This window comes from Simochromis diagramma, unplaced genomic scaffold, assembly GCF_900408965.1.
Source record: "Simochromis diagramma unplaced genomic scaffold, fSimDia1.1 OVJJ01000344.1, whole genome shotgun sequence".
Taxonomy (NCBI): domain Eukaryota; kingdom Metazoa; phylum Chordata; class Actinopteri; order Cichliformes; family Cichlidae; genus Simochromis; species Simochromis diagramma.
The window spans coordinates 3,827,564-3,851,779 of record NW_024387375.1 but is presented as its reverse complement, the minus strand read 5'-3'; the positions used below and the strand labels follow the sequence as shown (position 1 = coordinate 3,851,779).

General features: G+C 40.3%; 1 protein-coding gene across 1 annotated transcript; it reads left to right on the top strand.

Annotated features, from left to right (window-relative positions):
* The first annotated feature begins 8,686 nt into the window (after positions 1–8,686).
* LOC120720056 (ras-related protein Rap-2b) lies at positions 8,687–17,837 on the top strand. Its single transcript, XM_040009663.1, has 2 exons — positions 8,687–9,599; positions 10,183–17,837. The coding sequence occupies exon 1, from the start codon at positions 8,997–8,999 to the stop codon at positions 9,546–9,548; it is 552 nt and encodes a 183-aa protein (XP_039865597.1). The 5' UTR covers positions 8,687–8,996; the 3' UTR covers positions 9,549–9,599; positions 10,183–17,837.
* Positions 17,838–24,216: the final 6,379 nt, after the last annotated feature.

Here is a 24,216-nt window from a genome sequence, read left to right as displayed (position 1 = left end):
TTAAATTTAAATCTTCTTTTGTGGTATATTTATGAATTTTATATGCCCCTGTTTCAGAATCTTTGCATTTAAAAAGAAAAAAGCAAAAAAAAAAAAAAAGCAAAATCATATAGCAGATCACAACAAATCATATAACAGTAACATGTCAACTCCCACACATTTTCCTGGGCATTTTTTTTCCTTTTTGTGTAAAATAACTTAAAATTTCACAAATAACTCACCTGAGGCTTTCCTCCTTGTCTGCCTTTAATTCAATGTACAAAATGTCACCACATCAACATGGATGGATGTAGGTCTGCTGCCCTCCACTGGATAATGCATGCCAATGCAGAATAGTAAGACAGACCTGATCCTCTGGTCCATCTATTCCAGGGGTGTCAAACTCAAATACACAGTGGGCCAAAATTCAAAACTGGAACAAAGTCGCGGGCTAACATTAATATTTATTGAAAAAAAAAATCTTCCTCCAGATTTAAGAATGAATCTTTTCTTATGGACTCAAACAAGTTTTGCTGAAAAACTGAATATGGAACAAGCAACGCTTAATACTAAACAATATATATATTAGCTGTATAATACCAGTAGGCCAGCTCTAATAGTAATTTGGTATGGCTTCGGCCCGCGGGCCAGAGTTTGACACCTATGATCTATTCATAGCTTTTGAGCCAACGACTCTTTAAGTAAAAGTATTTTTGGTTTTCATTTAACCTTTACATACTACTCACTTTTAATGTCTTCACAGTGTGGTGCAGGTCAGTTTTGACCCATAATAATACCATAATACACCCATAATAAGTGCATATTAGTTAAGTAACAAAAACATAACAACCATGATAATTTCAATGTTTTTATTTAAAGATTTTTTATTGATTTAATAATGTAATAATTTAAATGAAAATTAAAATGGAAACAACTTTCTGGAATTGCTGGTATTTATTATGTAAACTACAATCTAAAATCATCTTTGATTACCAATATTAATTCACCTTTAATGAAAACAAGATTTATTTATTTATTTGCAAAATACTGCATTCAAAGTGGTGGTAGGAAACCTTGTGAGTGTGAATGTTGTTCATTTTTGATTATTTTCTTACACTGTGGATACAAACATAATGTATTCACATTTATATAGTGTTTTTCAAGTCTTACTGACTACTCAACATGTGTTTAATTACAAGTCCTACACACAAGTCCTATACACATTCATACAACATTTTATTCTGTACACTTCAATTATTTTATCTCTCTCGCTGGTTAAGGGTAAAAAATGAACCCAACAGGAATGTCTTTGTACTGAATGAGGAAGCTGGAGCACCCAGATTTGAAGCAGAAACCTTGTGTCTGTTAGGTGACAGTGCTAAGCACCATGCTGCTCTATTACACATCTTGTGTCTGTGCCACGGCTTCCTCTGACCTCTGTGCACCATATACGACTCTTACCCTGTTACACTGATCCGTCAAAGTCCAGCAACAGCCTGTATGTGAGAACCTGGGAAAGGTGGTGGGAACACAGACAATTACTGTGACAGTGTCAAGGTCCCCTTTGAACTTTGCACACACTTTTACGGTTTCAAGATTCTCTAAAACTATCATTTTCCCACATTTGTGGGTCTAAAATCCATCTGAATAGATATGGAACAAATTTGCAAAATTGTAAGGGTTAAGAATTACAGCCCAGTCTTGTTTCAACTGAGTAGCTTCAAGTGTCGTTTACGCTGTTTTCCCAGATTTATATTAAAACAAAACTGTTGATGGAAAGTGCAGAACAGACATTTATAATTTCAACAAAAATAAATCAAAAACCAAGACAACTTCAAAAAATTGTGTTAAAATACTGTAAAATACAGCTTCTACACTGACCACAGCACTTCTAGCATCAATCAGTGATATTGATCAGATGAAAAGACATGTTGTCAAAAAAAATGCAAAAGCTGTCTCCAAAAGCCTTGACCCAGTATTCTGTAGGAACATGCAATCAGTGTGAACACCTGTTTATAAACTTTGGGAAAAGTCAGTGTCAAGCTGCTAAACTTTGCTAAGTACATGTTTGATATATTTAGAGAAAAGCCGAGGTTAATGTTTTATTATTTTTTGTCAAACTATTAGATCAAGAACACACTTTCACTCTTCTGTTTTATGAAGCAGGAGACAGATTGATCTGGACCTGTAATCACAATTGAACAACTCAGATATTGATGAATCTTTGAAAAGTAGAGCTTTATAACCCCCATAGTGCATCAGCTGAAACCTCAATTACTGAGTTTCAGTGTTAGTTTCAGTTAAAACTGAAATAGGAATCTATTAATGACTTTGTGCAGTAAGCGGCCTATCTTGCATCAGTGTCATCCTTTCTGCATCTGCAAGTCATGCACTGGTGTGCAGATGATGTAAATGTCATCATCAGTAGATGCGGATAAACAAGGCTGTTGCAAAATAAACATAAATGTGAACCCATAATTTCTGCAGCTATCAGAAATACTTATTTTTTTTCTGCTTGGAATCACATGGTGGATGTATGTAGAGCCGTTGCCTTTGTAGTTCGGTTTCCAGGTCAGAAACAGGAGGAGGATGTGGAGGATAAGCACACATCCACATCCAGACTGAATGTAAAGATGTACATAGCCTCTGGGTGTGAAAATTTAGCCTAAGAACCTAAACCAAGCCCAAGTGCTTTATACTGCTATTCTCTGCAATTACCAGCAGGAGGTGACTTCTGTGGTTGCAGAAAAGCTTTGTAAAAAACAGCCATTGGCTCCACTACTCTATGTTCTCTGTAAAAATGTTTCAGTATGAGTTTATAGGCTCGGTTGCTTCAAGTCATACTGAATGAATGAATAAATCTGACTTTTATTTTTTAACTTTGTGGAATTATTCATTTACTCAAGCATTGTTCAAGGTTTGTGTCCAGGGACAAACATTTTTAGCTGTTTTGCTGCTGCAAAATCATGAAAAAAGATTGTTAGTGTTGGGGTAAGAGCTGGGGCCATGATGTCATTAGTTAGCAACCCACGCATAAAAATATGTATTGTGGTAACCAGCATTGGCTTCAACATGTTCTAAAGTAACCCATTACTATAATCACATCTCTCATGTGTAAGGCAGTACTATAATGCATTGTCGTATGACATTCAGTGATCATATTGCACTTACTAATCAAACCATTAAGTCACTACTTGAACTGCATACGTTCTTCAATTATCTCATGCGGGGAGAATAGGAAAAAAAACTGATCCCATTTGCCTTTTATGCATTTTTGTTCAACAATTGCACTGACCTCATTTCAGGAATAGGACAAAAGTGGTAGAGCCATTAACAGTCTTTTAGGAACGATTCATGTTAGGAGTGTTCCTGCCTCTTTACAGGAATGTGATGTAAAAGAGGAAACTGCTTTTAGTCCAGGAACAGCAATCCACCACAACATCAAAGCTCTACACCCACCTGCAAGAGCATCATTTATACATGACGCTAACACTAAGCTTGTGTACACTCATCCCAGTAAAGCAGCCAAAGGTGATGATCAACAAAAGACAAAAGCAGAGATAAGCAATGTTGGTACATTTTACTCAAAAATGTAAAGATATAAAGATATGTACTAAATTATTAGCTCATCCAGCCATAACAGGTGAGCTCATGTGATGGCAAGGCATCAAGCCATCTGTCCAGAAGTCACAGGAACCATTAGTCTTCTTCTGACGGCGTTGGCCAGAATTCAATCAAAATTTACATACAATGATCTCCTAATGCGTCTTCACACAATTTACGCTCATGGTTGAGGTCATATTTGTCATTTCACTGGCAATTGTCCTTTTTTATAAGAACTACTACACCCAAGAGTATTGTAATGTTTATTAAATGAGAGTCTGTATGTGCCCCTCTGCCATACGTAAATGCCATAATTAATGTTCTGAACTACATTAGAGCAGTCAAGAACTACGGCTGTTGCATTGGTAACATAATATTCTTGCTGTTGTTACATTTTGCATTTAGAAAATGATGAAGAACTTCTTGGAACACCATATGATGTGACAGCGGGAAATAGTCATTTGCCGCACATGTTACATACCACCTGTATCCTGTGACGTGATGTTAATCATGATGACCGTGGTCATGATGACAGAAGGTATGGTTGGTGCCTTCCTATCGCTGTTATACTAACATCAGTAATACGGACACTGCTATGACTCGCTGATATATGCTTTTTAGTTTAGTTACTACTGAACTGTAGTCATCAACCCTTGACGTCAGACACCTTCATTTGGTGTTGAATGAGATTAACTTGTCTGGCAAATGTTGTTTGCGAGTCTCATTGGATTTTAAATCCCATTAATTTGACTAATATAGCCAACAAGTGACAAGAAACGTTATCACTTTCTTCCTGCACTTCACACATTACACTAACCTGTGAATTGTGGCCGGATGAAAAGCTACATTGAGGTTCTGCTTTTTTTTTTCTTTTTCTTTTTTTTTTGAGTAACAGCCCCAACACTGGTGATGTTATTATGTCTTAGACTTCACTTGAGAGCCCTGCATACTAGCAGATGCAAAAAATAGTGGCAGCAAAGGTATGATAAATTTAATCTCTAATCAGTGTCTGTGTAGTCCTTACCAGTTGCTGCCATTTTTTTTTCTTTTGTGGATAATAAGAAGATATAAATACAGTGGATGATGGTTTTTATGTCACAATTGTGGCTACATGACTAACTTTGAAGTCTATTCACATAAAGTCTATGAAAATCATTACACAGCGCTGTGACGTTAGTGAACGGGCATCTTTCACCATTTGGATTTTTAAATTAAAACACACTCATTGCCACAGAGAATAAGAGTAAATTATGAAAATAAAGCAATTAAACTAAGGTCATGAGGCTATAGACACCACATCAGAACCAAGTAATAACATTTTGCTGTAACACTTTCCATCTTTTGAAATTAGAGCCTAAAACTTGTTGTGTGAAATGTCTCTGTTGGGTGAAAATGTTAGAGGAGACTTCACTGTCATTAATTAGCTTGATGATCGCAGACATATTAATTAGTCTACTGTAACTCTCACAGGAGCAGGAGTGAAGATTAAAGACCCGTCACTGTACATCTTATTGTATTGTTCTAGATGTTCAGCTGAGAGAACAGTGCTCCAGATATTATGGATATTATAAAGGTGTAACTAGAAGAGGTGGGTGGATTGATCCAAATATCGATAATATATAGTAGTATATCAATGCTGGTAATGATATCAGATTGATACTAGCGCAATAGGAGCGATACCTTGTTTCTGTCATCTCAGTTAAGTATATTGCCTACTGAATTGTGTTATATATGCATTGTATATATACATTGGCAAATTGATGATGATCTCATAAATGATACTGCTCTTCCCTTACATAAGGTGCATAAGGTACCTTTAAAAGTACATTTTAGTACTTTTAAAGGTACCTACATAAGGTACCTTTAAAGTATTACCAAGATCAATACTTTTACCAAGTATTGATCTTGGTAACAGATCAATACTATATCAGTTTGGAGTATTGCAAAGCACAAGGTAATTGGCAATATGATCCTGGGTCCCTTGTTAAAAATTACTGTAAAATGTAAGATCTCTGGATTAAAAGTACAATCAATGCAATGTATAATAAGTGCTAAATAATTACTACAGCTACTAGAGGGTTTTCTCAATGGAAATTCGTTGTGGGCCACTGGGTTATGTCGCTCTTTCATATGACACACCTGGAACATCTGCTGGAGACTGCTAAGCTAAATTAGAACATAGATACTGGAATAAGCTGCTTGCATAGCAAACCTATATAGAGCAAATTGAATTCTGTGCCTCTAGTTTTTAGTGAATCAAGCTTTTACAAATCGCTTTCAACACTCCTCTCAGATGTAATTTTGTCATTTACTTCACAAAACGGAATATTTTTACATAATCTAAGACAAACTGGCAGCCATAAAGCACTTAATAGGAATACATTGTGCTTAAAAAATATAATCAGCCCACACAAGAAACACAAGTGTTACAGTGCAGATACTTAAATGATCATGATCTGGCTATCATCCATATCCTTAACTCACCAGTGATCTCTTCTGACAGCTTGTGTCTGGCCAGCTGTTATTACAGTCATGCATGAACTATGGCCCAGAGCCACTCTTCAGGGCTCACTAGTTACCTAAATACTGACCAAATAATATTTAATGTTTCTCTTAAAACAACTCCACAGTTATGTAAATGAATGAAACCACATTTACGTCACGCTGTTCGAACACTTCTGTCCCATAGTTATTTTGACTATCAGGGATTTTCCAACATGTTTTCGCACTATTGGAATAGAAGTTTCAGTTTCCCTTCAGCCTGCTTTGACGTCATGTTTTTAAAGTAACACAATCTCAAAAAGGTGGCGTCAGCAACCTGTTACTTTCAGTGTGACATTATTCTTTAGATTCGAAGTCAAGAACTTTTTTTGCTTTAAACGTCCACTTTACGTAAGTCTGCTGAATTGTAATAAATATTACTTCAGTAATATGTGTGTCTGTTTTTAACTATCAGATTTTGATTTCCTGGTTTGTAACCTGTATTTCGGTGTCACTGTTCTGATCAGCCTCTAGATAAACATGCTGGTTTTTTTTTTTTAACTCTTTAGAAACTCACCTACCCAGCACCGAATACCAGTCAGACGATGCTGAATATTTGTGGGGCAGCATTCCACTGCTGATAAGCCAGCTACTTCCCTCAAGTGTTGGTGGATTTAAAAAACAGCGTTAAAAGAAATATGAACTCTGGACATCAAAATATTACTCTGTACTACTGTTTATATTCTCCCTTGAGCTGTATTGGTGAAATGAACACAACTTAAAAGATTAGAACATTTCCATGTTCCATGTTTTTCAAATTTCCCCCCAGCAACTCTTGTTCTTTGTTCACGGAGCCAGACAAAGGCCAAAGATCACCATTATTCAGCTCTTTGATAGCTTCTTGTTAACAATTCACCTTGGGGTTTTGCATACCATTTAGTGTTAATGTGGCCATGTCTATCTAATTATCAGCAGTGTGTGAAAATAAACTCCAACAGGACGGTCTGCTCCTTACATTCACAGTGACCACTCTCACAGATGTGACAATCCACATCACAAGACTTTAAGTCACATTACCCTTCACTCCCCCGAGGCTTGAGTGCTATTTGTCTTCATATAGGCTTTGGCTTGTTGTTTCTTAATGGGATTTGGGTAGGGGCTGCCTGCAGGGCCTTTGGGAAGCCCACACGATGGTGAAATCCACACATTTCCCATACCGTCGCCTCAAACTAAACCTATGGGAAAATCCTCAGACTTTCTAAGGAAAAGTCTGTTTCCATCTGTGTGTAAATGTTTTAAAATATAGTGTATTCTTTTGGCTTAAGACTGACTCATGGGTTTAGTTCATTATTGCATTATAATCAAACTTCACGAGTGTGTGGTGTATCACTGATGGGGAGTTGTGGAAAGATTAAACTTCTATTGATCCAGAAGAATTTTCCAAGGCATCCTTGGAGGTGATTATGTCACAGCTGTGGTTTAATCATCACTGCTTCCAGGCGCTGATTGAAATCAGCGGTTACTTTACAAGCTTACAAGCAGACATAATGATGACTGTGAACACACTCACATGCACGTACAAAGACACGGGATGACTTAAATAACTACTTTTATTAAAAGCTTATCACATGGCGTTTCACTGGGATTAAAGTTTGCAACACAAGCCATTAGTTGTGCATGACAGAAAAACAACTTTCCTTCCTGTTGGGTTTGCATGTGTTTCTGGTAATGTTTTGGCTGACTCACAAAAGTGGCCCAAAGAACCAAGTTGCTGAACAAGGAAATTAAGATTTATCTGATTCGAGGTTTCTTTACAAACAAATAAAAAATAAACACATTGGAGACGAAAGCCCTCCAATGTGTCACATATAGGGTGGTGGGGGGTTCACGTCTCACACGAGGCATTTCATTGTTCTCTATGCCCTTCCCTCGTTAAGCACAACCAGCACGTCGGCCACATATTTCCTAATCATTATCATAATTAACATCTTATATTGTAATTCAGCTTGACTTGTTAAATCCTAGTTGGAAATATTGAAACTCGTGAAATGTTTGTGATGAGAGGAATGGGGGAAAACATCATTGCTAATGGCTACGCAACAAGCTGTGTGTAGAAATCACAAAAGGCTGGCTTTTCCCGTAAGTTATTTAGAATGAGTCAAGCGGTAGTAAGCCCAAAGATCAGTGATGTCGAAACTAAGGTGTGGCAAGTCTGTATGAGTACTGAGGCTATCAACCACGCTGACTATGCGATAACAGCCGTACTGCACCTTTAACTAAACACTGGCCAGAGTATTTACTGAGTGACGTAAGACGCAGACTGCGTGACGAGTGTGGGCAGGCAGGGCAGGCTCTTTGTCAGGTATCCAGAAGTTAGTATGCTCACACCGGAAATCAAAGCATTATGATTGGGAGTCTGTGATAAATTCCTTAAAACGATTAATTAGCAATAAAAAACATCTAGAATTAAATTGAATATGATTTAAATAAAAAAGATAATGTATTCGATGAGTGGTAAAAACATAATACGGTGAAATTTACTGCATGGATCGATATAGCGCTTTTATTTTGAAGGTGCAAACAGGAAGCAGTTGTTTTCCGCTACATTCGACTTGATTGTGAAAAAGAAAGCTACGGACGCACGGTGGCTACTTGAACGAAAACGGGGGAAGCTTGCTCAAGAACCGGTAGGGCTGTATTTGGGACCTCAGCATGCCACAATACAAATGGTGAGCGTGGGCGCAAAACAACTGTATTCACCTCCTGAACGGCGATAGTTCACAGCCACGCCCGGTTTTCAGCGACCGGAGCCCGTACAAAAGTGCTGGCGGAGGTGCAACGGTGAGCGGTTTGAAACCCAGCAGGGCGGCTAGCGGGCTCACAGCGGAGAGGAACCAGCAGCAGCAGCGGCGGCGGCGGCTGTTTTAGGCACCATGAGAGAGTACAAAGTAGTGGTTCTCGGGTCCGGGGGCGTCGGTAAATCGGCACTAACCGTCCAGTTCGTGACGGGATCTTTCATAGAAAAATACGACCCCACGATAGAGGATTTTTACAGGAAGGAGATCGAGGTGGACTCCTCTCCGTCCGTCTTGGAGATCCTGGACACGGCTGGGACCGAGCAGTTCGCCTCCATGCGAGACCTGTACATCAAAAACGGCCAGGGTTTTATTCTGGTCTACAGCCTGGTGAACCAGCAGAGCTTCCAGGACATCAAACCGATGAGGGATCAGATCATTCGGGTGAAACGGTACGAAAGAGTGCCGATGATTCTGGTTGGAAACAAAGTGGACCTGGAGGGGGAAAGGGAGGTTTCGTCCGGTGAAGGGAAGGCTCTGGCGGACGAATGGAACTGCCCGTTCATGGAAACTTCAGCCAAAAATAAAAGCTCTGTGGACGAACTGTTTGCAGAAATAGTCCGACAGATGAACTATGCCTCAACACCAAATGGCGACGACCAGTGCTGCTCGTCTTGTGTTATTCTTTAAGGAAAATGGACAATCACAAAGTTTTCTTTGCTCGGTTTTAAGTTTGCAATGGTAAGTTGGAACACCATACACCGAAAGTGTAAACCTGACACGGTTGATTGTTCAATGCAGTGACAAGAACTATAAATAAACAGCGTACTTATTACCAACTTGCCCGCATTAAGTACTGTTTAGCGAGCAGCAAAGCACCGGATGTAAGCTAAACGTGTCTTCATTTTAATGCGTAGCCTGAAGTTTGTTTTTTGTCAGTACTTAGCTATAAAAACTCAGCAGTACTTTTTACCGGTAACGTACAGTGGGACACTTGCAGTCCATTGTTTTGCTAAGCAGATAGAGGAAGTCTCTGATTCATTTGCAGAACTGGATGGGGCATGCCAGTGGCACACTTAATTAGGTTTACAAACTTTGTGGCTCAATCGGTGCAGCTACAGTTCGGAGCTATTAAAAGAACTGCCAAATGCCATATTCCAGAATGGGGTTTACAGGGAGATTCCAGTGTTTTTGTGTGGCCTACATTTCAAGAGTCAGCAAGTTCGAGATTAGATTTAGCTTTGGAGGAAATCTGTTTTCCCTAGAAGTTGTTCTAGTTCATTCATGACACTTTCTTTTTCTCCACCTTTCTTGTTTGTGGCAGTGTGTTGCAGCAAGTCTGTACTGTTGAGCTCTTCTTCGTGTCTCGCCCTGGCCTTGGAGGAAAATGAAGGGAGGAATGCTGCAGGGGGACGAGGAGGAGGGGGAGCAACTGAGACAGGGAGGGGTCCACTCTTCAGGAATTCTGCTGGGTTGGAGTATCTGTACTGCACGATCAGTGTCCGCCATTGATGTCAACACAGTGTCAGATCCAGAGTTTCAGCCTCATCCCCCCCCTCCTCACCAGTTCCAACTGTACTTCCAACTGGAACTACATCCCAATGGAAAAGATGGAAAGAAACACTTAAAGAAAACTCATAAATGGATATTTCTGTATGAGAAGAACACAGGGAGATAGAGTATATATTTTGTTAAGTAACTGCACAGTCTGGGACAGATAAAGAGTTGGGCCGCCTGATCTAATTTGGAGCAACGCTCCACAACACTCCAAATCCTGCTTTCTTTTCCAAAGTCAGAAGAAATTGACGCCACGTCTCTGGTGGTGGAGAAAATGTGACGAGTGCCACTTCATGTTTTTTTTTGTTTTTTTTTTTTGTTTTTTTACTTCACTTTCTCTTTAAGTGTGTGAGAGGACCCTAACTGAAGTGACACAAGGACACTGACCCGATCGCCCTTGTGTCAAGTGCCTTTCCGAAACAAATCAGCTGTTCAGATTTAGTGCCAACCCACAACCAAAACAACCCTTCAACATCACAATCCACAAACTAGTGAACTCTTCTACTGGATAGTGTCGTAAGGATGGAAGCTGACGATGAAAAACTACAGCAGGCTTCTCTTGAATGGAATGGCAGTTTTCTGTTTGTTTTAATTTGGCCTTTTTGAAGTCTAAGGTGTTCATTTTTGCAATGTCTGCTTGGTCTGGATGAACCCATGTCTTGAAATGCACAGGTACTGGAACCCCTTAGACATGATGACAACACCCGACACTTAATTTCCAGGCCAATCAATTCAAAGGAGTTCTGTTTTGTTCCGTTCCTTTTGTTGTTTTTAACAGGAAATGTGATAATGTACCATTGACAAATCTAACCTGATTGTAAGTTTAATTTCAGACCAGCCATTTAAAAGTTGGCTGTTTTGAAAAAAAAAAAAAAAAAGACTTTTAATACAAATGGCTTTTTTAAAAAAGAACCCAGGCTGTGTTTGCTTTTTTCTTTTCTTTTTCTTTGGGGACATCTACTCATTTCACCACATGTCACGAGAAGTTCGGTGAAGAATTTAGCTTAAACAGCAGCTGAAGTTTGTTTAAAAACACTCAAATAATTTGGCTACTAGAAAACCCCGCAGTAAGCTGTTGCTGAAAAAGTAAATGTTCAGTGTGCTTATGTTACAGTAACATGACCCCCCCTAAAAACAACCCAAATTTACACAAGCTGCTTCACGGTTCAGCATGTGTGGTGGACCTACTCCTAACAGGAAATAGAACTACAATATGAAAACGCTGCAAAATTGTTGGTGTTTATTGCTCTTTGTGTCACAAACTCAATGGGCAGCTGTATACAAGCTCAGCTACTTGCAGCATTTGTGGAAACATGAAAGCTGCTTTTCATTGCTTCAGAAATCAAGCTTTGGCTTTCTACCGCTGTTGTTTCTCATCATTAAAAACAAAACTTGTCATGTGGTTAAGACAGAGACCACTGTTACGTAAAATGAAAAAACTGAAAGATAATAGAACGTACATACATGACTAGTTTGAAAGAGATGAGTAGCTCCTTTGTGTTTACATGAAGCTTACAAAGTAAGCTTTGGGATTTAGGTTTTTTTTTTTTGTTTGTTTTGTTTTTAAGCTAGTAAAGTAGCTGCAAAATCATCGTAGGTGAATTTGGTTGGATTCACCAACAAAATGGACTCAGATTCTCTCTATCCACTCAGCATCTTCACAGACGTTAATAGAAGAGGCCGGGCAATGCTACACCCGGGAATTATCTCTTTTTAACTGTGTGGGTGTAGCAATGTTCCAGTCCGGAGGTTCAGCCTGGCTGCAGTGTGTGTGGGTGCTGTGGTGTGATGTGGAGAGGCGGGTATGAGTGAGCAGGCCACCGTTCTGCCTCTGTTTACCTACGGGGATTACCTAGCCCCGGCTGACTGGTAGACCACAGCATGACTTGAGGTGGGGGAGAGAGTAAACACACACAAGACGAGCTTCGCATAAAGTCCGGTCTTTGAGAGTGGATGAGCTCTGATTTTTCAGCCTGCACAGTATGTTTGTAGTGTTGCAGCATTTCTTATATGTGTCTTGTCAATCTGAACGCACGCTCCTGCTCATCACCGTTGCTCGTGTGTTTATGCCTGGTAGCCACTGTAAGCGCTGGTATCATATGCATTCTTTGGCTTTGCCAATACCATGTGACTGTGGGGCATGGCGAGCCAGGGGTGCAGTGGAGTGCAAATATTACTTCTAACACCTACAATTGAACACTGCTGCACAGCAGATGAGGCTGAGATCAATACTGTGGTATTAAAATGTTTTTGTTTTTTACCTCGCTCTGAAAATTTTATATTGATATGACATTGTAGTTGGTGTATGAGAAAACAGACGAGTAATCGGGTTGCTTAGTCTGCTCTTCTGCTTTCCATTATATTAGGTAAATATGTCACACAAAAATCTATCCTCAGTTTTGTTACTTTTTAACTTGTATTGAATAAGTAATAGTAAGTTATTGGCTATCTTTTACATATATATATGTATGTATAAATATTCTTCGTATTCCTTTTCAAGTTTGCCCGTGTGAGTGAAAGCAGCTTGAGCGTGTACACACACGTACTCTAAATTTTTACCCCTGAAGCTGAAACGACATCTTCACACGTTAATGTTCGGTTTGAGCGTGTGCAGAAGAGCTTTGTTTTTGCGCAGCTCTTGATAGCAGTTCTCGACTCTCCCGTCCGATCGACCACAAGCCGTGGCTACTTTCCAGCTGTGTTATCTATGTGAAGTCAAGGATAATAGCATGTTTCCTCTGAGGCCCTGATACAGATTGTGCAATTAGGTAAGAACAGAGCTGAAACTGAACTCTGCCTTGAAATGATATTGTTGAACCGGTAGTGGATGAGAGGGCAGGAGTTTGTACAGCAGTGCCCCAGTTACTGTAAATGTACACCACTCTCCTCTGTTGCTGCTATTGCTGCACAGTTTCAATCTCTTGCTGTGGTATAAACATCTGATAGCAGAAGAATTTGCCCTTTGTAGAGAAAAGGGCCCGTCGAGTTCCAGCTTCTTTTTATCTGTCTTTTTCTAGGGAGCAAGAAGGTGAAAGTTTCACTTCCTTCATTTTGTGCAAAACTCAGCACTGGTGCTATCTCCGCATTCAGGGTTGAATTGGCTTCAGCCGTTCAGATATCCAGTTTCACTTTGTTGCTGTTGTCGTCACGTTCTGAATACCTGAGTTGTCGTGTTGTCTTCACATCTTGCCTATTTTTAAAGGTTTCAGTTGCAGTCGGCAGGAAATCAGTGGCGCAGGTTTACAGACGGTCCAGTTTGTCAGCGGTTCCCGGTCATGAGTGATAGTCATGTGATGTGGTTGCCATGGTCAAGGAGGGGGTTGGGATGTGGTATGGCTGTTCAGGGTGGCCTCGTGACCTGTGAGAGTTTGGTCACTGCTGGAATGATGACTGTCGGCCGAGGAAGGGTGGGTGCCGGTTTGTTTGAGCACTTTTCTCTCATTTGCCACAAACATATACTTTCTTAGGTCATGACAAGAAGCATGACTGAACTTTAAAGAGAATTTCTGGAGCGTAAAGATAATTGTAAGGTTTGAATATGCAGCTCTGGTTGCATTAAAGCAAAAATATCGATTTCTTAATGATTAAGATAAGTGTGCTGCTTGTTGCACTGATGCAAGACCTCTTTTTTTCTTCTGCTGTTGGAAGCAATTGCTCTGACAGGAAATGTTGCAACTGAGCCAGTGAGAGTGGGTGGTGTGTGTTTGCATTTTTTTTTTTTTTTTTTAACATGGGACTTAATCACTATATAGGCTCCTTGTTGAATTACAGGCTTCTCATTCTCTCCCAGCATCATCATGCTATTTTTGAGGCCCTGTTGTGTTCAGGAGAGCGGTTTTGCCTTTTTTTTTTTCTTGGCAGATGTGCCTCTTGTGTACTATATTTGTCTAAAGCAATATGCTCTGAAAACCATTTGACTTTTATTAGGCTTGCTCACTTGACCCTCATACAAACACACCGAAACACAAACAAAAAGTCTAATTCGCTTTAAATGCAGCAGCATTTGTTAATTTATTCTGTGTGACAGTGTTATTTCCTTTTGTGCAGGGCATTACCATAACAACGCAGGAATGTCCATGTTTGTCTTACCGTTAAAGGTTGTTTTTTTTTCTTTTCTTTTTCACTCACACACACACATATACACACACACACGCACATATACGCTACACTTAAGCTATTCTCACCTCCTCTGATGTACTAACTTCCTTAGCAGTAACAGTAGACTGGTTTAGACCTAATAGTTTCCTGATCAACCATGTATTAAATCATTGCAGTTGTTTTACGTGTTCTTCTACCTTTCCTTGAACTGGCATTACTTGTGGTAGTATTAACAGCAGCTTCTGAAACACTCATAAGTTAGACATATTGCTGTAATTTTGAAGTCTAACCTCTTTACTTTTCATTGTCTGTTTACTGAACAGGCTGATGTTCGGTAAACTGATGGCAAATCATCTCCTTCTCTCAACTCTGCCTGTAATTCAGGGAGTGGCCTTCTCGCTCAGAGGTGACTGTGCCAAGATGGGAATGCCCCAGAATTCCTCCCATTCCTCTCATTCCTTTAACTGTAATGTCTGGACATGTCTTTAGCCTGAAATAAAAGAGCGAAGGATAGAAGTCGTGATATGATAAGAAGCGGTATAAATGTGTTCTGCATGCTTAATTTCAGTACTTTGGCCTTGAGTTTTATCTGCTGAAGATCTCTGATCACAGCCCCGATAGAACCCTGTGTGATCCAGAGGCTACAACTAACACAACAATAGAGAAAGAACGAGCAGCTGTGATAAAGGATAAAAGATAGAGCCCAGGGTTTGTCTAAACAGGCCCCCCAGACACCGCCCCACTGTGTCACAAGATTGATCCCACTGGGCACGCAGTCAAACTGCTCCTTATATCCATCTTTAGATAATCATAGCACAGTTGCCTCGGATCGCACCACAGCTCGATCTGAAAAGGAAAGTAGGCCAAAGGAGCCAGTCAGACAGGACTAGTCACTTGCAGCGTCCCTGGTGTGGATTAATAGATTTTATTCAGCGGTGTTAGCGAGGACAAGTAATGCTTAAGGACCTGATTTGTAATTGAGCTCAGTTTCATTCAGTGTTTTAATTATGATGGGGGAAGAATCAGGTCATGGATTGTGTGGTGGCATGGCACAATGGATTTTGATCTTTCTGTAGGTATAATTACTTATATAATTAAAATCCAGAGCTGAACAAATGAGTTCTTAAATAAGCATTAAGACCTTCAGTAACACCTCTGATAAGTCAGTTTTACCTCTGACCCGAGTAGCTCAAACTTGATACTAACGTCTGTGCTCTATGACCGACTTCAGATGAAGCTACTGTGGTTTGGGTGTGGTTTAATGCTTGGCTGACAGGCTGGCTTATCTCTCAGATGACTTACAGGAAGTGAATGTCCTTAAATAATTTCTTGGTTGTGTGTTTCATTCTTTGATCAGATGTTTAGGAATGGCACATGATGTAACATTTCGACCAGGCAAGCTGATGTCGTGGCCAAGTCGTGCTATTTGTGTGATGCTGGAACGTCTAGGGTGAAACCACAGAGTGCAGTTAAAGGTTTAAACTACTAGTTGTGATAAAGGTTATGGAGATTTTTTTTCTAATATAATAATACCCACACCCCTTAACCACTGCTAGCAACATCACATAGAGATCTTAGGGCAAAATCAGCTACAGCACACTATCACTAGATCTGGATTGGGTTGGACTAGCTATTTTTAAACCCATTACCAAGTTTATGCATAAAACCCCTGCTTACCTCTTAAAATCTACCAGCTAGTGCCGCCTTGGGATTTCCAGAATCAGGGTGCCCAATTAAAACAACTAAATTTATGAATATTCAACATCCGTCAGTTTTAGATGGAATTGTCTTTGCAATCGTCTTCTCTAAGCAGTGTTGTTTTCAGACTACACAAAGCGGCGGTTTTCTGTGGGAAAAAGGCTTAAGTGGGTTTTAGGGCTCTCTGACGTGCCCAACATGGAGAAATATGTTATAGCCTAGGCTAAGTTTAAACCTCTGAAAAGACTGAGTGCAGCTGACTGCTTGTTGGGAATGCTTAATGTTAGCTTCTTCTGGTGAAAGACATCTTGTCTTCCAACAATTATATAATCATTCTTCTGCGTTTTCAGTTCTGTAAATCCAGCATGGTTCCAGAATTTTTGCTGTTTCACATAAACACAACTCGCTGTCATCTTCTGTTGCCCTCCTTTTTTTTCCCCAGTCACCCCAATTTGGTAGAAATGTGGTTGTGGGAAGAAGTGACATCCAAGGCCTGATGCTGGGTCATGTGACTGTGTCCTACCACACTGGCTTTGCCCTCCTGTCATAACAGCAGATTCAAAATTCTGACTAACATGGCATGACATCCATGACCTTCCTCCCCCATTTACGAGCCACTTTTATTCCCCTCTTTACATCATCTTTACCCCATTTCTCAGCTGAGTTCCCTACTATTCACATCATGACGCTGTGTGCAGTGAACTCTACCACCTGTTCCTAGTGATACTTTGCCCTCATGTCAAAATGATGTGCCTGACAACGAACACCCTAAGTGTTTCAGTTAGGGTGTTGACGTCTGTTAACGTCTCTTCTGCAGCTCTCCATTGGTCACTTTTCTTGTGCCTGTTAAACGTCCAGATTTATCATCAAACTTTCCTCCTGAGGCAGGTTTATGCAACAGCTCTTTTATAACCTCACCAACCGAAGTGCAGAAAAAGAACTCTGTGGGAGAGAGCAACTACAAACAGAAGACCTGAAGTTTTTATGTGTAGTATATGTGTAACACACTGTTGTTATTTATCTTCCTGTCAGTTTGGAGAGAAGATTTGTGAGGCTCTATTTCGGTCCAAAATGTGGTAATAATGGTTTGACAGTGCCAAAATGTTTTTGCAAGCTTTCACATAAGCATCACATTACCAGCTCACCCACACAGTTAAAAACTTACTGTACAATTTCAAATTGCCTTCTGGATCCTAACCAGAGTGTGTTTGTTTACATTACGGAAATATTTTCCATATTTGGTCCTGGCAGGAAGCGTGTGGCAGAGTTGAGTGTTCACTGAGTTTACATTGTAAAAATTGCACAATAGCCCCGCCCAAGGATGCCAGCGTATCTGTCTCACACTCAAACACAACACTGCAGGAAGTAAGTGTGACAGCACAGCAGTCAGAAACAAATATTCATACCTCCACAGCCAAATCAGTGTTAACACGTAGCGCTGTGTTATTACCACATGAGTCACACATCAGTCTCTTTCATTTTCACCAAAACCACTGTGATATTTTTGTGCTGACAAAGGACAGAGTGTACATGTTCAATCTTACCTGTTTGCAGACTGACTCGTTCTTCCTACATTCATGTGCATAATGCCCACACAGCTGTCATTACATGTTATCCTAAAGATGCCCTAGATATGACCCCCTGCACTGAATTGAATTCTGAGAATTTTGGATAGGCTAGGCTCAGAGGAAATTACTCATATCCTGTGTGGAGCTGTGGAAAAGGAAGTCTCCTATGACACCAGGAGTCTCCAGTCTACTGACCCACATCAGTGGACTTTGGATTCAGCTATTCTGTAGCCAGCAGTGTTGCATTGCAGTGTAAGGCCAAATGAAAAAGCAAAACAAAAACAAGTCAGTATCAGTAAGTGAATAAGACGTCACATTGTTTCATTGGTGCAATTATTCTAAACATGCCCCGGGGAGTTTTTCTGTCTGCAAACAACAGCTGTTAGCATTCAGTGTTTCCCTACAAATCACATCATTTGGATAGTTGAAGCCTTATACAGTTGATATCCTTCATCATTACACATTTGCAAGTTGCACGGCTCCTATGAGCTATTAGTTTGTTTATTTTTTGTAGCTTTTCCTTATTTCTGTCCCCCGGCATCACATTGCTGTCACTGGAAAAGTGTGAAACTGGTGATAGAATTAGGATCCTCTTATACAAACGTAGCTGCTTGTGTTCACGCTAGTACTGCTTAAGACAGAACAAAACATGAGCCTGCTTTTCATGGGCTATGTAAAAGTAGCTTTGGATGACACACAGTTGAAAATATTCTTTATTTATCTAACAGGCCTTGGTGCAGACCCTCAGTTGATGTACTTCCTGCCTTTTTAACTCATCTGCCTTTAAGGCCTGACTCGCTTTAAACCAGAGCTTAAAGTGCACGTAGCCAAATGCTACCCCTGATAAGATATACAGTCAACACGGCTCATATAGTATATGACTCAGTCTATTTTCTAATTGAAATGTAATTGCTAATAGTGTCTTAACAGTTGTTTATCTTTCATGCTTGTATACAAATTCCAGAAATTCTTAACATCTCAGAATCAGAGTTACATCCCGGAGTTTGTCGTGACAACAGGAATAATAGTGGAGCTATGCTATGCGAGCGTGGTTAATATCTAATTTGAGGACACTGTAGCCATTGGCTGTTTTCTTTCTTCCATATAAACAGATCACACTCTTAGTAGTGTGATCTCACTTAGCCAATATCTGCCTGTGAAAATTGTACCCAGGCTTCCTCAGTTCATTTAAAGAAGGTGTTAAAATGATATTTGCAGTCTGTTCAAATGCAAATCTTGCTGTGCTGCAGGCACAATAATATGACTGAAAAGCATGTAGACAGTTGGGAGCTGCTCATAAATCTGGAACTTGCTTCTTTTTTTTTTCTTCTTGCCTTTGGCGCCCATTGCTATGCTAGGGAGTAATTTGCTGATCAACCTGTACTTAAGCTCATTGTCTGGCTGCTGAAATGTTCCCAAAAGAAAACTATGTTGTTCCCTGAGAGGCTCAAACTTAGCGGCTTCACGTGGAGCCAGAGCGTCAGACTTGAGTTTTAATAATTTGGCTATTAAAGGCAGCACATAGAAGAGTACCACTCCGTGTAAGCGGCACACCTACACAGCACAACTCGTGGTGCTGTACGCCATAATACTTGCCACATGTGTCATCTGATGTGAGACTAAATGGTGTCCAGTGTTGGTGATCAGTGCACTGACAGGAAGGAAGGGTGTTTCCATCTAAGACTTCCTGTCCTGTTGTGTGACTCAGTGTCGATCCTTGTGCTGCTCTTTTCCTTTCACTCTTCCAGGGCATGTCTAAACCTATCCTCTCTTACTTGTCACCGTTTTCTTCCTTTAACATGTTCCACGATGGGTCCAGATTTAGTAAAAACATGTTGCCATCAACATGTTTTTTGATGGCATGGTAACGTTTGATTAAAGAGAAACTTTTGTATTTTGAAGTTTTACCATTTTTGACCATTTTAACCTTTGTGTTTAGCTAAGAGGTTATCTACGGGACGATTTCCTGGCTGGGTACGTGATAACAAGACTCTGTAAAAGGCACCGTGTGTTGCCAAGAAATAGTCCAGCACACAACCCCATCATAAACCACAAATCATTACTTTGTACAATTTTATTGGACTAAACAAACAAGACATAATTTGTGAAGTGAGCCGTGGACATAGTGGTTTACTTTGAGGAGAAGCTTTTGTTTGCCCGTTTCCATTCTGCATGATAAGCTAAGAGTACCAGTTGCATTTGATGTTTTCACTTAACACTTGGCAAGAAAGCAAATAACCAGATTTGCTGATCTCAAACTGTTTATTGAATTTGCCACCAGATTAGGTTAGCAGGACTTTTCTAAAATGGCAATAAATACATAAGAAAATAATGCTTTCCTAACTCTTGTATAAAAGAATTAATTTAACATATCAGTCCCTTATTGGGACTCAGGTGTTTCCAAGTATTTAAGGCCACTTGAAAATACCCTAGTCCCACCAAAGAGCTGAATTTAGAAATAGAGAGAGTTTGATAACGAGCCCATTGTGATGATTACTTAGAGGTATCTAAGTACAAGCACAAACTCCTAGCATTATTTAGTCAGCATTATTAATAACCACTCTATATTTCCAAGATAACAGATTGGGTCCATCTTTAGGATTGAGAACATAATGACTTGTTGAACAAAATGAGCATGGGAACCGGCATGTTCAACGAGCAGTTTAAAGTGTTTCCACAATGACTTAAGTCTAAAACGCCTCTGGGTACTGATATATATACAGCAAGCAATTGAGGTACTTGTGTGCTTAATAGTCCGTATACTACGCCCTGACATTTCTCGCATCCTTTTCGTTACACCTCTGAGTTGTCGTGCTGATAACTGGGATGTTTATTACCAAGGTTAGTTAAAATCCTCCAAGATGGCAAAGAGGCCTAAATGTTATAGTTTTCCCCAGACAATCTAAAAAGAAGTCCATAAACAAGATGAATGTAACAGAAGAAGGGAGGGAAGAGTGTAAGATAAATGACAGAGGGAGGGGAAAAGAGGAGAAAACACAGGGGTGTTAAAGATAGGAGGAGCCCAAGCAGCACGTCTGTCATTCCATCGTGGCAGTTTGTTAAATAGCAGAAGGAGAATTTTATCTGTTGATGCCATTAGTGTCACTGTGCAGTAAGATCATATGACATACGGTCATTACTGCTCTTTATTTATTTATCCCCACACACAAGCTCATACATAAATTCCATCGTGTCGCACGTCACGCCGATCAATCAAACGCATTAAAACCTTGAAGCAAAAACAAACAGATGCGCAAACACAACTGTAACTTGCGCTTTCCCTAGAATACGCCCTTCATTCACATTTCTGAACGCTCATGCTGCCAGTCCCCCCAACCCCCAACCCCACCACCCTTCCCCAAACACCACCCTTCCCCAAACACCACCCAGTTACCCCTGTATCTTCTTCCTGTGGGCTTGCCTTCACGTGGCATTTCAGGGTCTGTAAGCCTCAAACCATATGGGCTCCGAGGGGCTTAGTGGACCTCCAGCCAGTCCCCCCCTGGGGGGACCTACTGTCTGAAGTGAGTTCACGCAGGGCGTCTTGTCATCTCTTCAGCTATTTCAAACTCTCTGTCCTGACAAAAAATAATAACTCTTGGTTAGCTACTATTGTTTTAGTTTCTCACTTTCTCTGATTCAGTCCGTCTGTTCTGCCTGTTGGATTTTACATAAGCCCAAACATTTTGCATATTTGCAAATATAATGCACTGCTTGTCACAGGGCAATGTTAGTTTATTGTTTAATTATTATTTGGTTTGTGATTTGTGGATCTCAGCAATCCAGGCCGGGCAGATGGCTCTATCGCGCTCACCGATGACTCTCTGTCTCTCTCTTCCTCTTCTTCCTCTCTATCACGTTGTGTGCGTGCATGCATGTGTGTGTGTGTATCTCCGCAAATGTCTACATTTGTGTGTGAGCCTGCACGTCTTTGTATCTAAGTGTGAGTGTTTGTGTGTTGTTTTAGGAATATCTACTCTGTGGACCATATGGTACAACACTGCCTGCTGGGCAAAGATAAATCCCGCATGCAAAGGCAGCAGAGACACCAGTGCACACACGTTCACACAATTAGCCTATTCTCTGTATCATGTACTTGTATTGTATATTGTAATTAGTCTGCACCTTCACGTCTGTTGTTGTATAACAGCGATACCCAACAGGCCTGTCTTGTGATCATCTGTCAGTCTGTCTGCTCGTCTCGCTCTTCCCTCCTCCTTTTCTCAGGCTGATTTGCTTTCTACCTGCTTGCCTATACTTGTCTACATCCCTTGATTTCCATCTTTCTCCAAAGCAACTTGCCCACAGCCTTCTGAGTCATCAGCCCTTTCCTGAGTTGTAACATATAAGTCCGGTAATATACATTCTTCCCACACATCCAGTGGCTCACATTTAATTTGCTGCTTCAGAAAGTTTTGCCTCTTTCTCTCCATCTCCCTCTGTTTGTTTCTCTCCCTCCATCTGCCTGACTCTGTGTATTTATATCATATTAAATATCAACTCTTTCACTTTTTCTTAGACCTTGCCAAAAGTAACTAACATTGCCCTCACCAAGTAAGTTACTAATGTCTCTTGATAAGAAACAAAACATGAACAATCTGCCGCAATTAAGTGTAGCCAAAAGGAGATGAAAGGTAACTCATATCACATCATGACATTAGATTGTGCGGCTCCTCTTTCTTTGTTGTATTCTCATTAGACCAACTGCAGGAATTATGTCATGTTGTCTCTTCTCAGCTGTTCCCTATCACTACAAAAGTATTTGTATTAATGTATGTATTTAATGACAATCGGCATGAAATCTATCCATGTTTTCAAGTTTAGGAGCTAATATTGATATGATCCTGTTGTGCATATTGCTGTCTGTGTGGCTGTCTGCCTGCGTGTGCAAGGTCACTAAAATCAAAATACTCCAAAGCTCCCACGCTTCTCTGCTAGTCAGGCTTTCTCTCACAGATTAGGCAGATCACATAAAACCATTTACCTCAGTGTCTCTGTACACCAGGGTAAACAATGAAACATGTTGTTTCCTTTAGAAATGTGGGGGGAGACAGACTGTAAACCCCCTGTGGCACAAATCCTCCACCCCCACTGCATCTTGTGCCACAATGTCTGCTAACTGTCTAACGTGGCAGCATGGATGAGGGCACAGCTGGGAGAGAAACTGAAAGAGACATACAAAGAGTGAAGCAGTGCACGAGACAAGGCATTTGAAAGCTGGTTAACTGGGATTGTTTTTGATGTTTTTCAGCCAGTCAAAGAGATACAGGCGGGGATGAAGTAAAATGCATGCACTGAGGAGGGAGGTGAAGAATAGAGACGTGCACAGGAACAAAAGCAATGGCATTTAATATGAAACAGAATTTCAGAGGTAGCCCACTAGCTTAGTCACCATGACAACAACACACTTAAACCACCATTTAATTGGTGCTGTCTGCACTTGTCTGTTGTATCTCAATCCACTCCTTCTATGTACAGTATATAATTGCACAGTGATTTGTGGGTATCACAAACAAGCACAAACCCACTTATCTATGGTATATATCATTTTCATGGTTTGTAATGTAATACAGTAGTACGCATCAACTTTCCTCACAGTCAGATCATATTACGGTTGAGTATTTGGATCAATAAAATGAGGATGAACGGTTAAGTCCAGTGGTTAGGATCACTGTGCCTGTGATACATACTGAATTTAATATTTATTTTGCCCGATGTATTTATTGACTGCAGTTTGAGTGATGTTTTTCAGAGATGTTTGAGACACTGTAGATGAGTCTGTAGCCATAGTTCAGCTGCAGGCTTCTTTTCAGACAGAACAATTTATTGTAAGAGTTCGTCCATGAACTCTGAGCAGGGTTGGTTGAATCAGGTCAGAACACTGTTTGATGTTTACACAGACAGCACACAAGAGAAGATGGTATGCTTCAGGTGTGAAAACAGTCAGCTTCTCTACTGAAAATACTCCTGCCTGGACAAAACTTGCAGGGCATATGACGAATGCTGTGAATACACCAGACAATTACGTGAGCAGTTCTCACGTTATCACAAGCCGACAACATTCTGTAGTAGAAAATTGTCTGGGTATCCATCCATCCCTTTATCCATCCACACAACCATCCATATAATCATGCATACATACATTTTTCTCCACTTATCCAATTCAGGGTGATAGGTCATCAGTCTATAGCAGGGCCGACATAGAGAAACAGATAATCATTTATATTTACATTCACATAAACATACAAGCCAATTTAGAACTGCCGAATAACCTAACATGCATGTGTTTGGACTGTGGGAGGACGTCAGAGAGAACCCATGCAGGCACAGGGAAAACTGGCATTCAGATTAAAACCCAGGACCTTCCGGCTGTAGCAGTGCTAGCCACTGCATCACCTTTCTGCTGCTATCAGAGGAAAAATCATTTAATGTTTAAC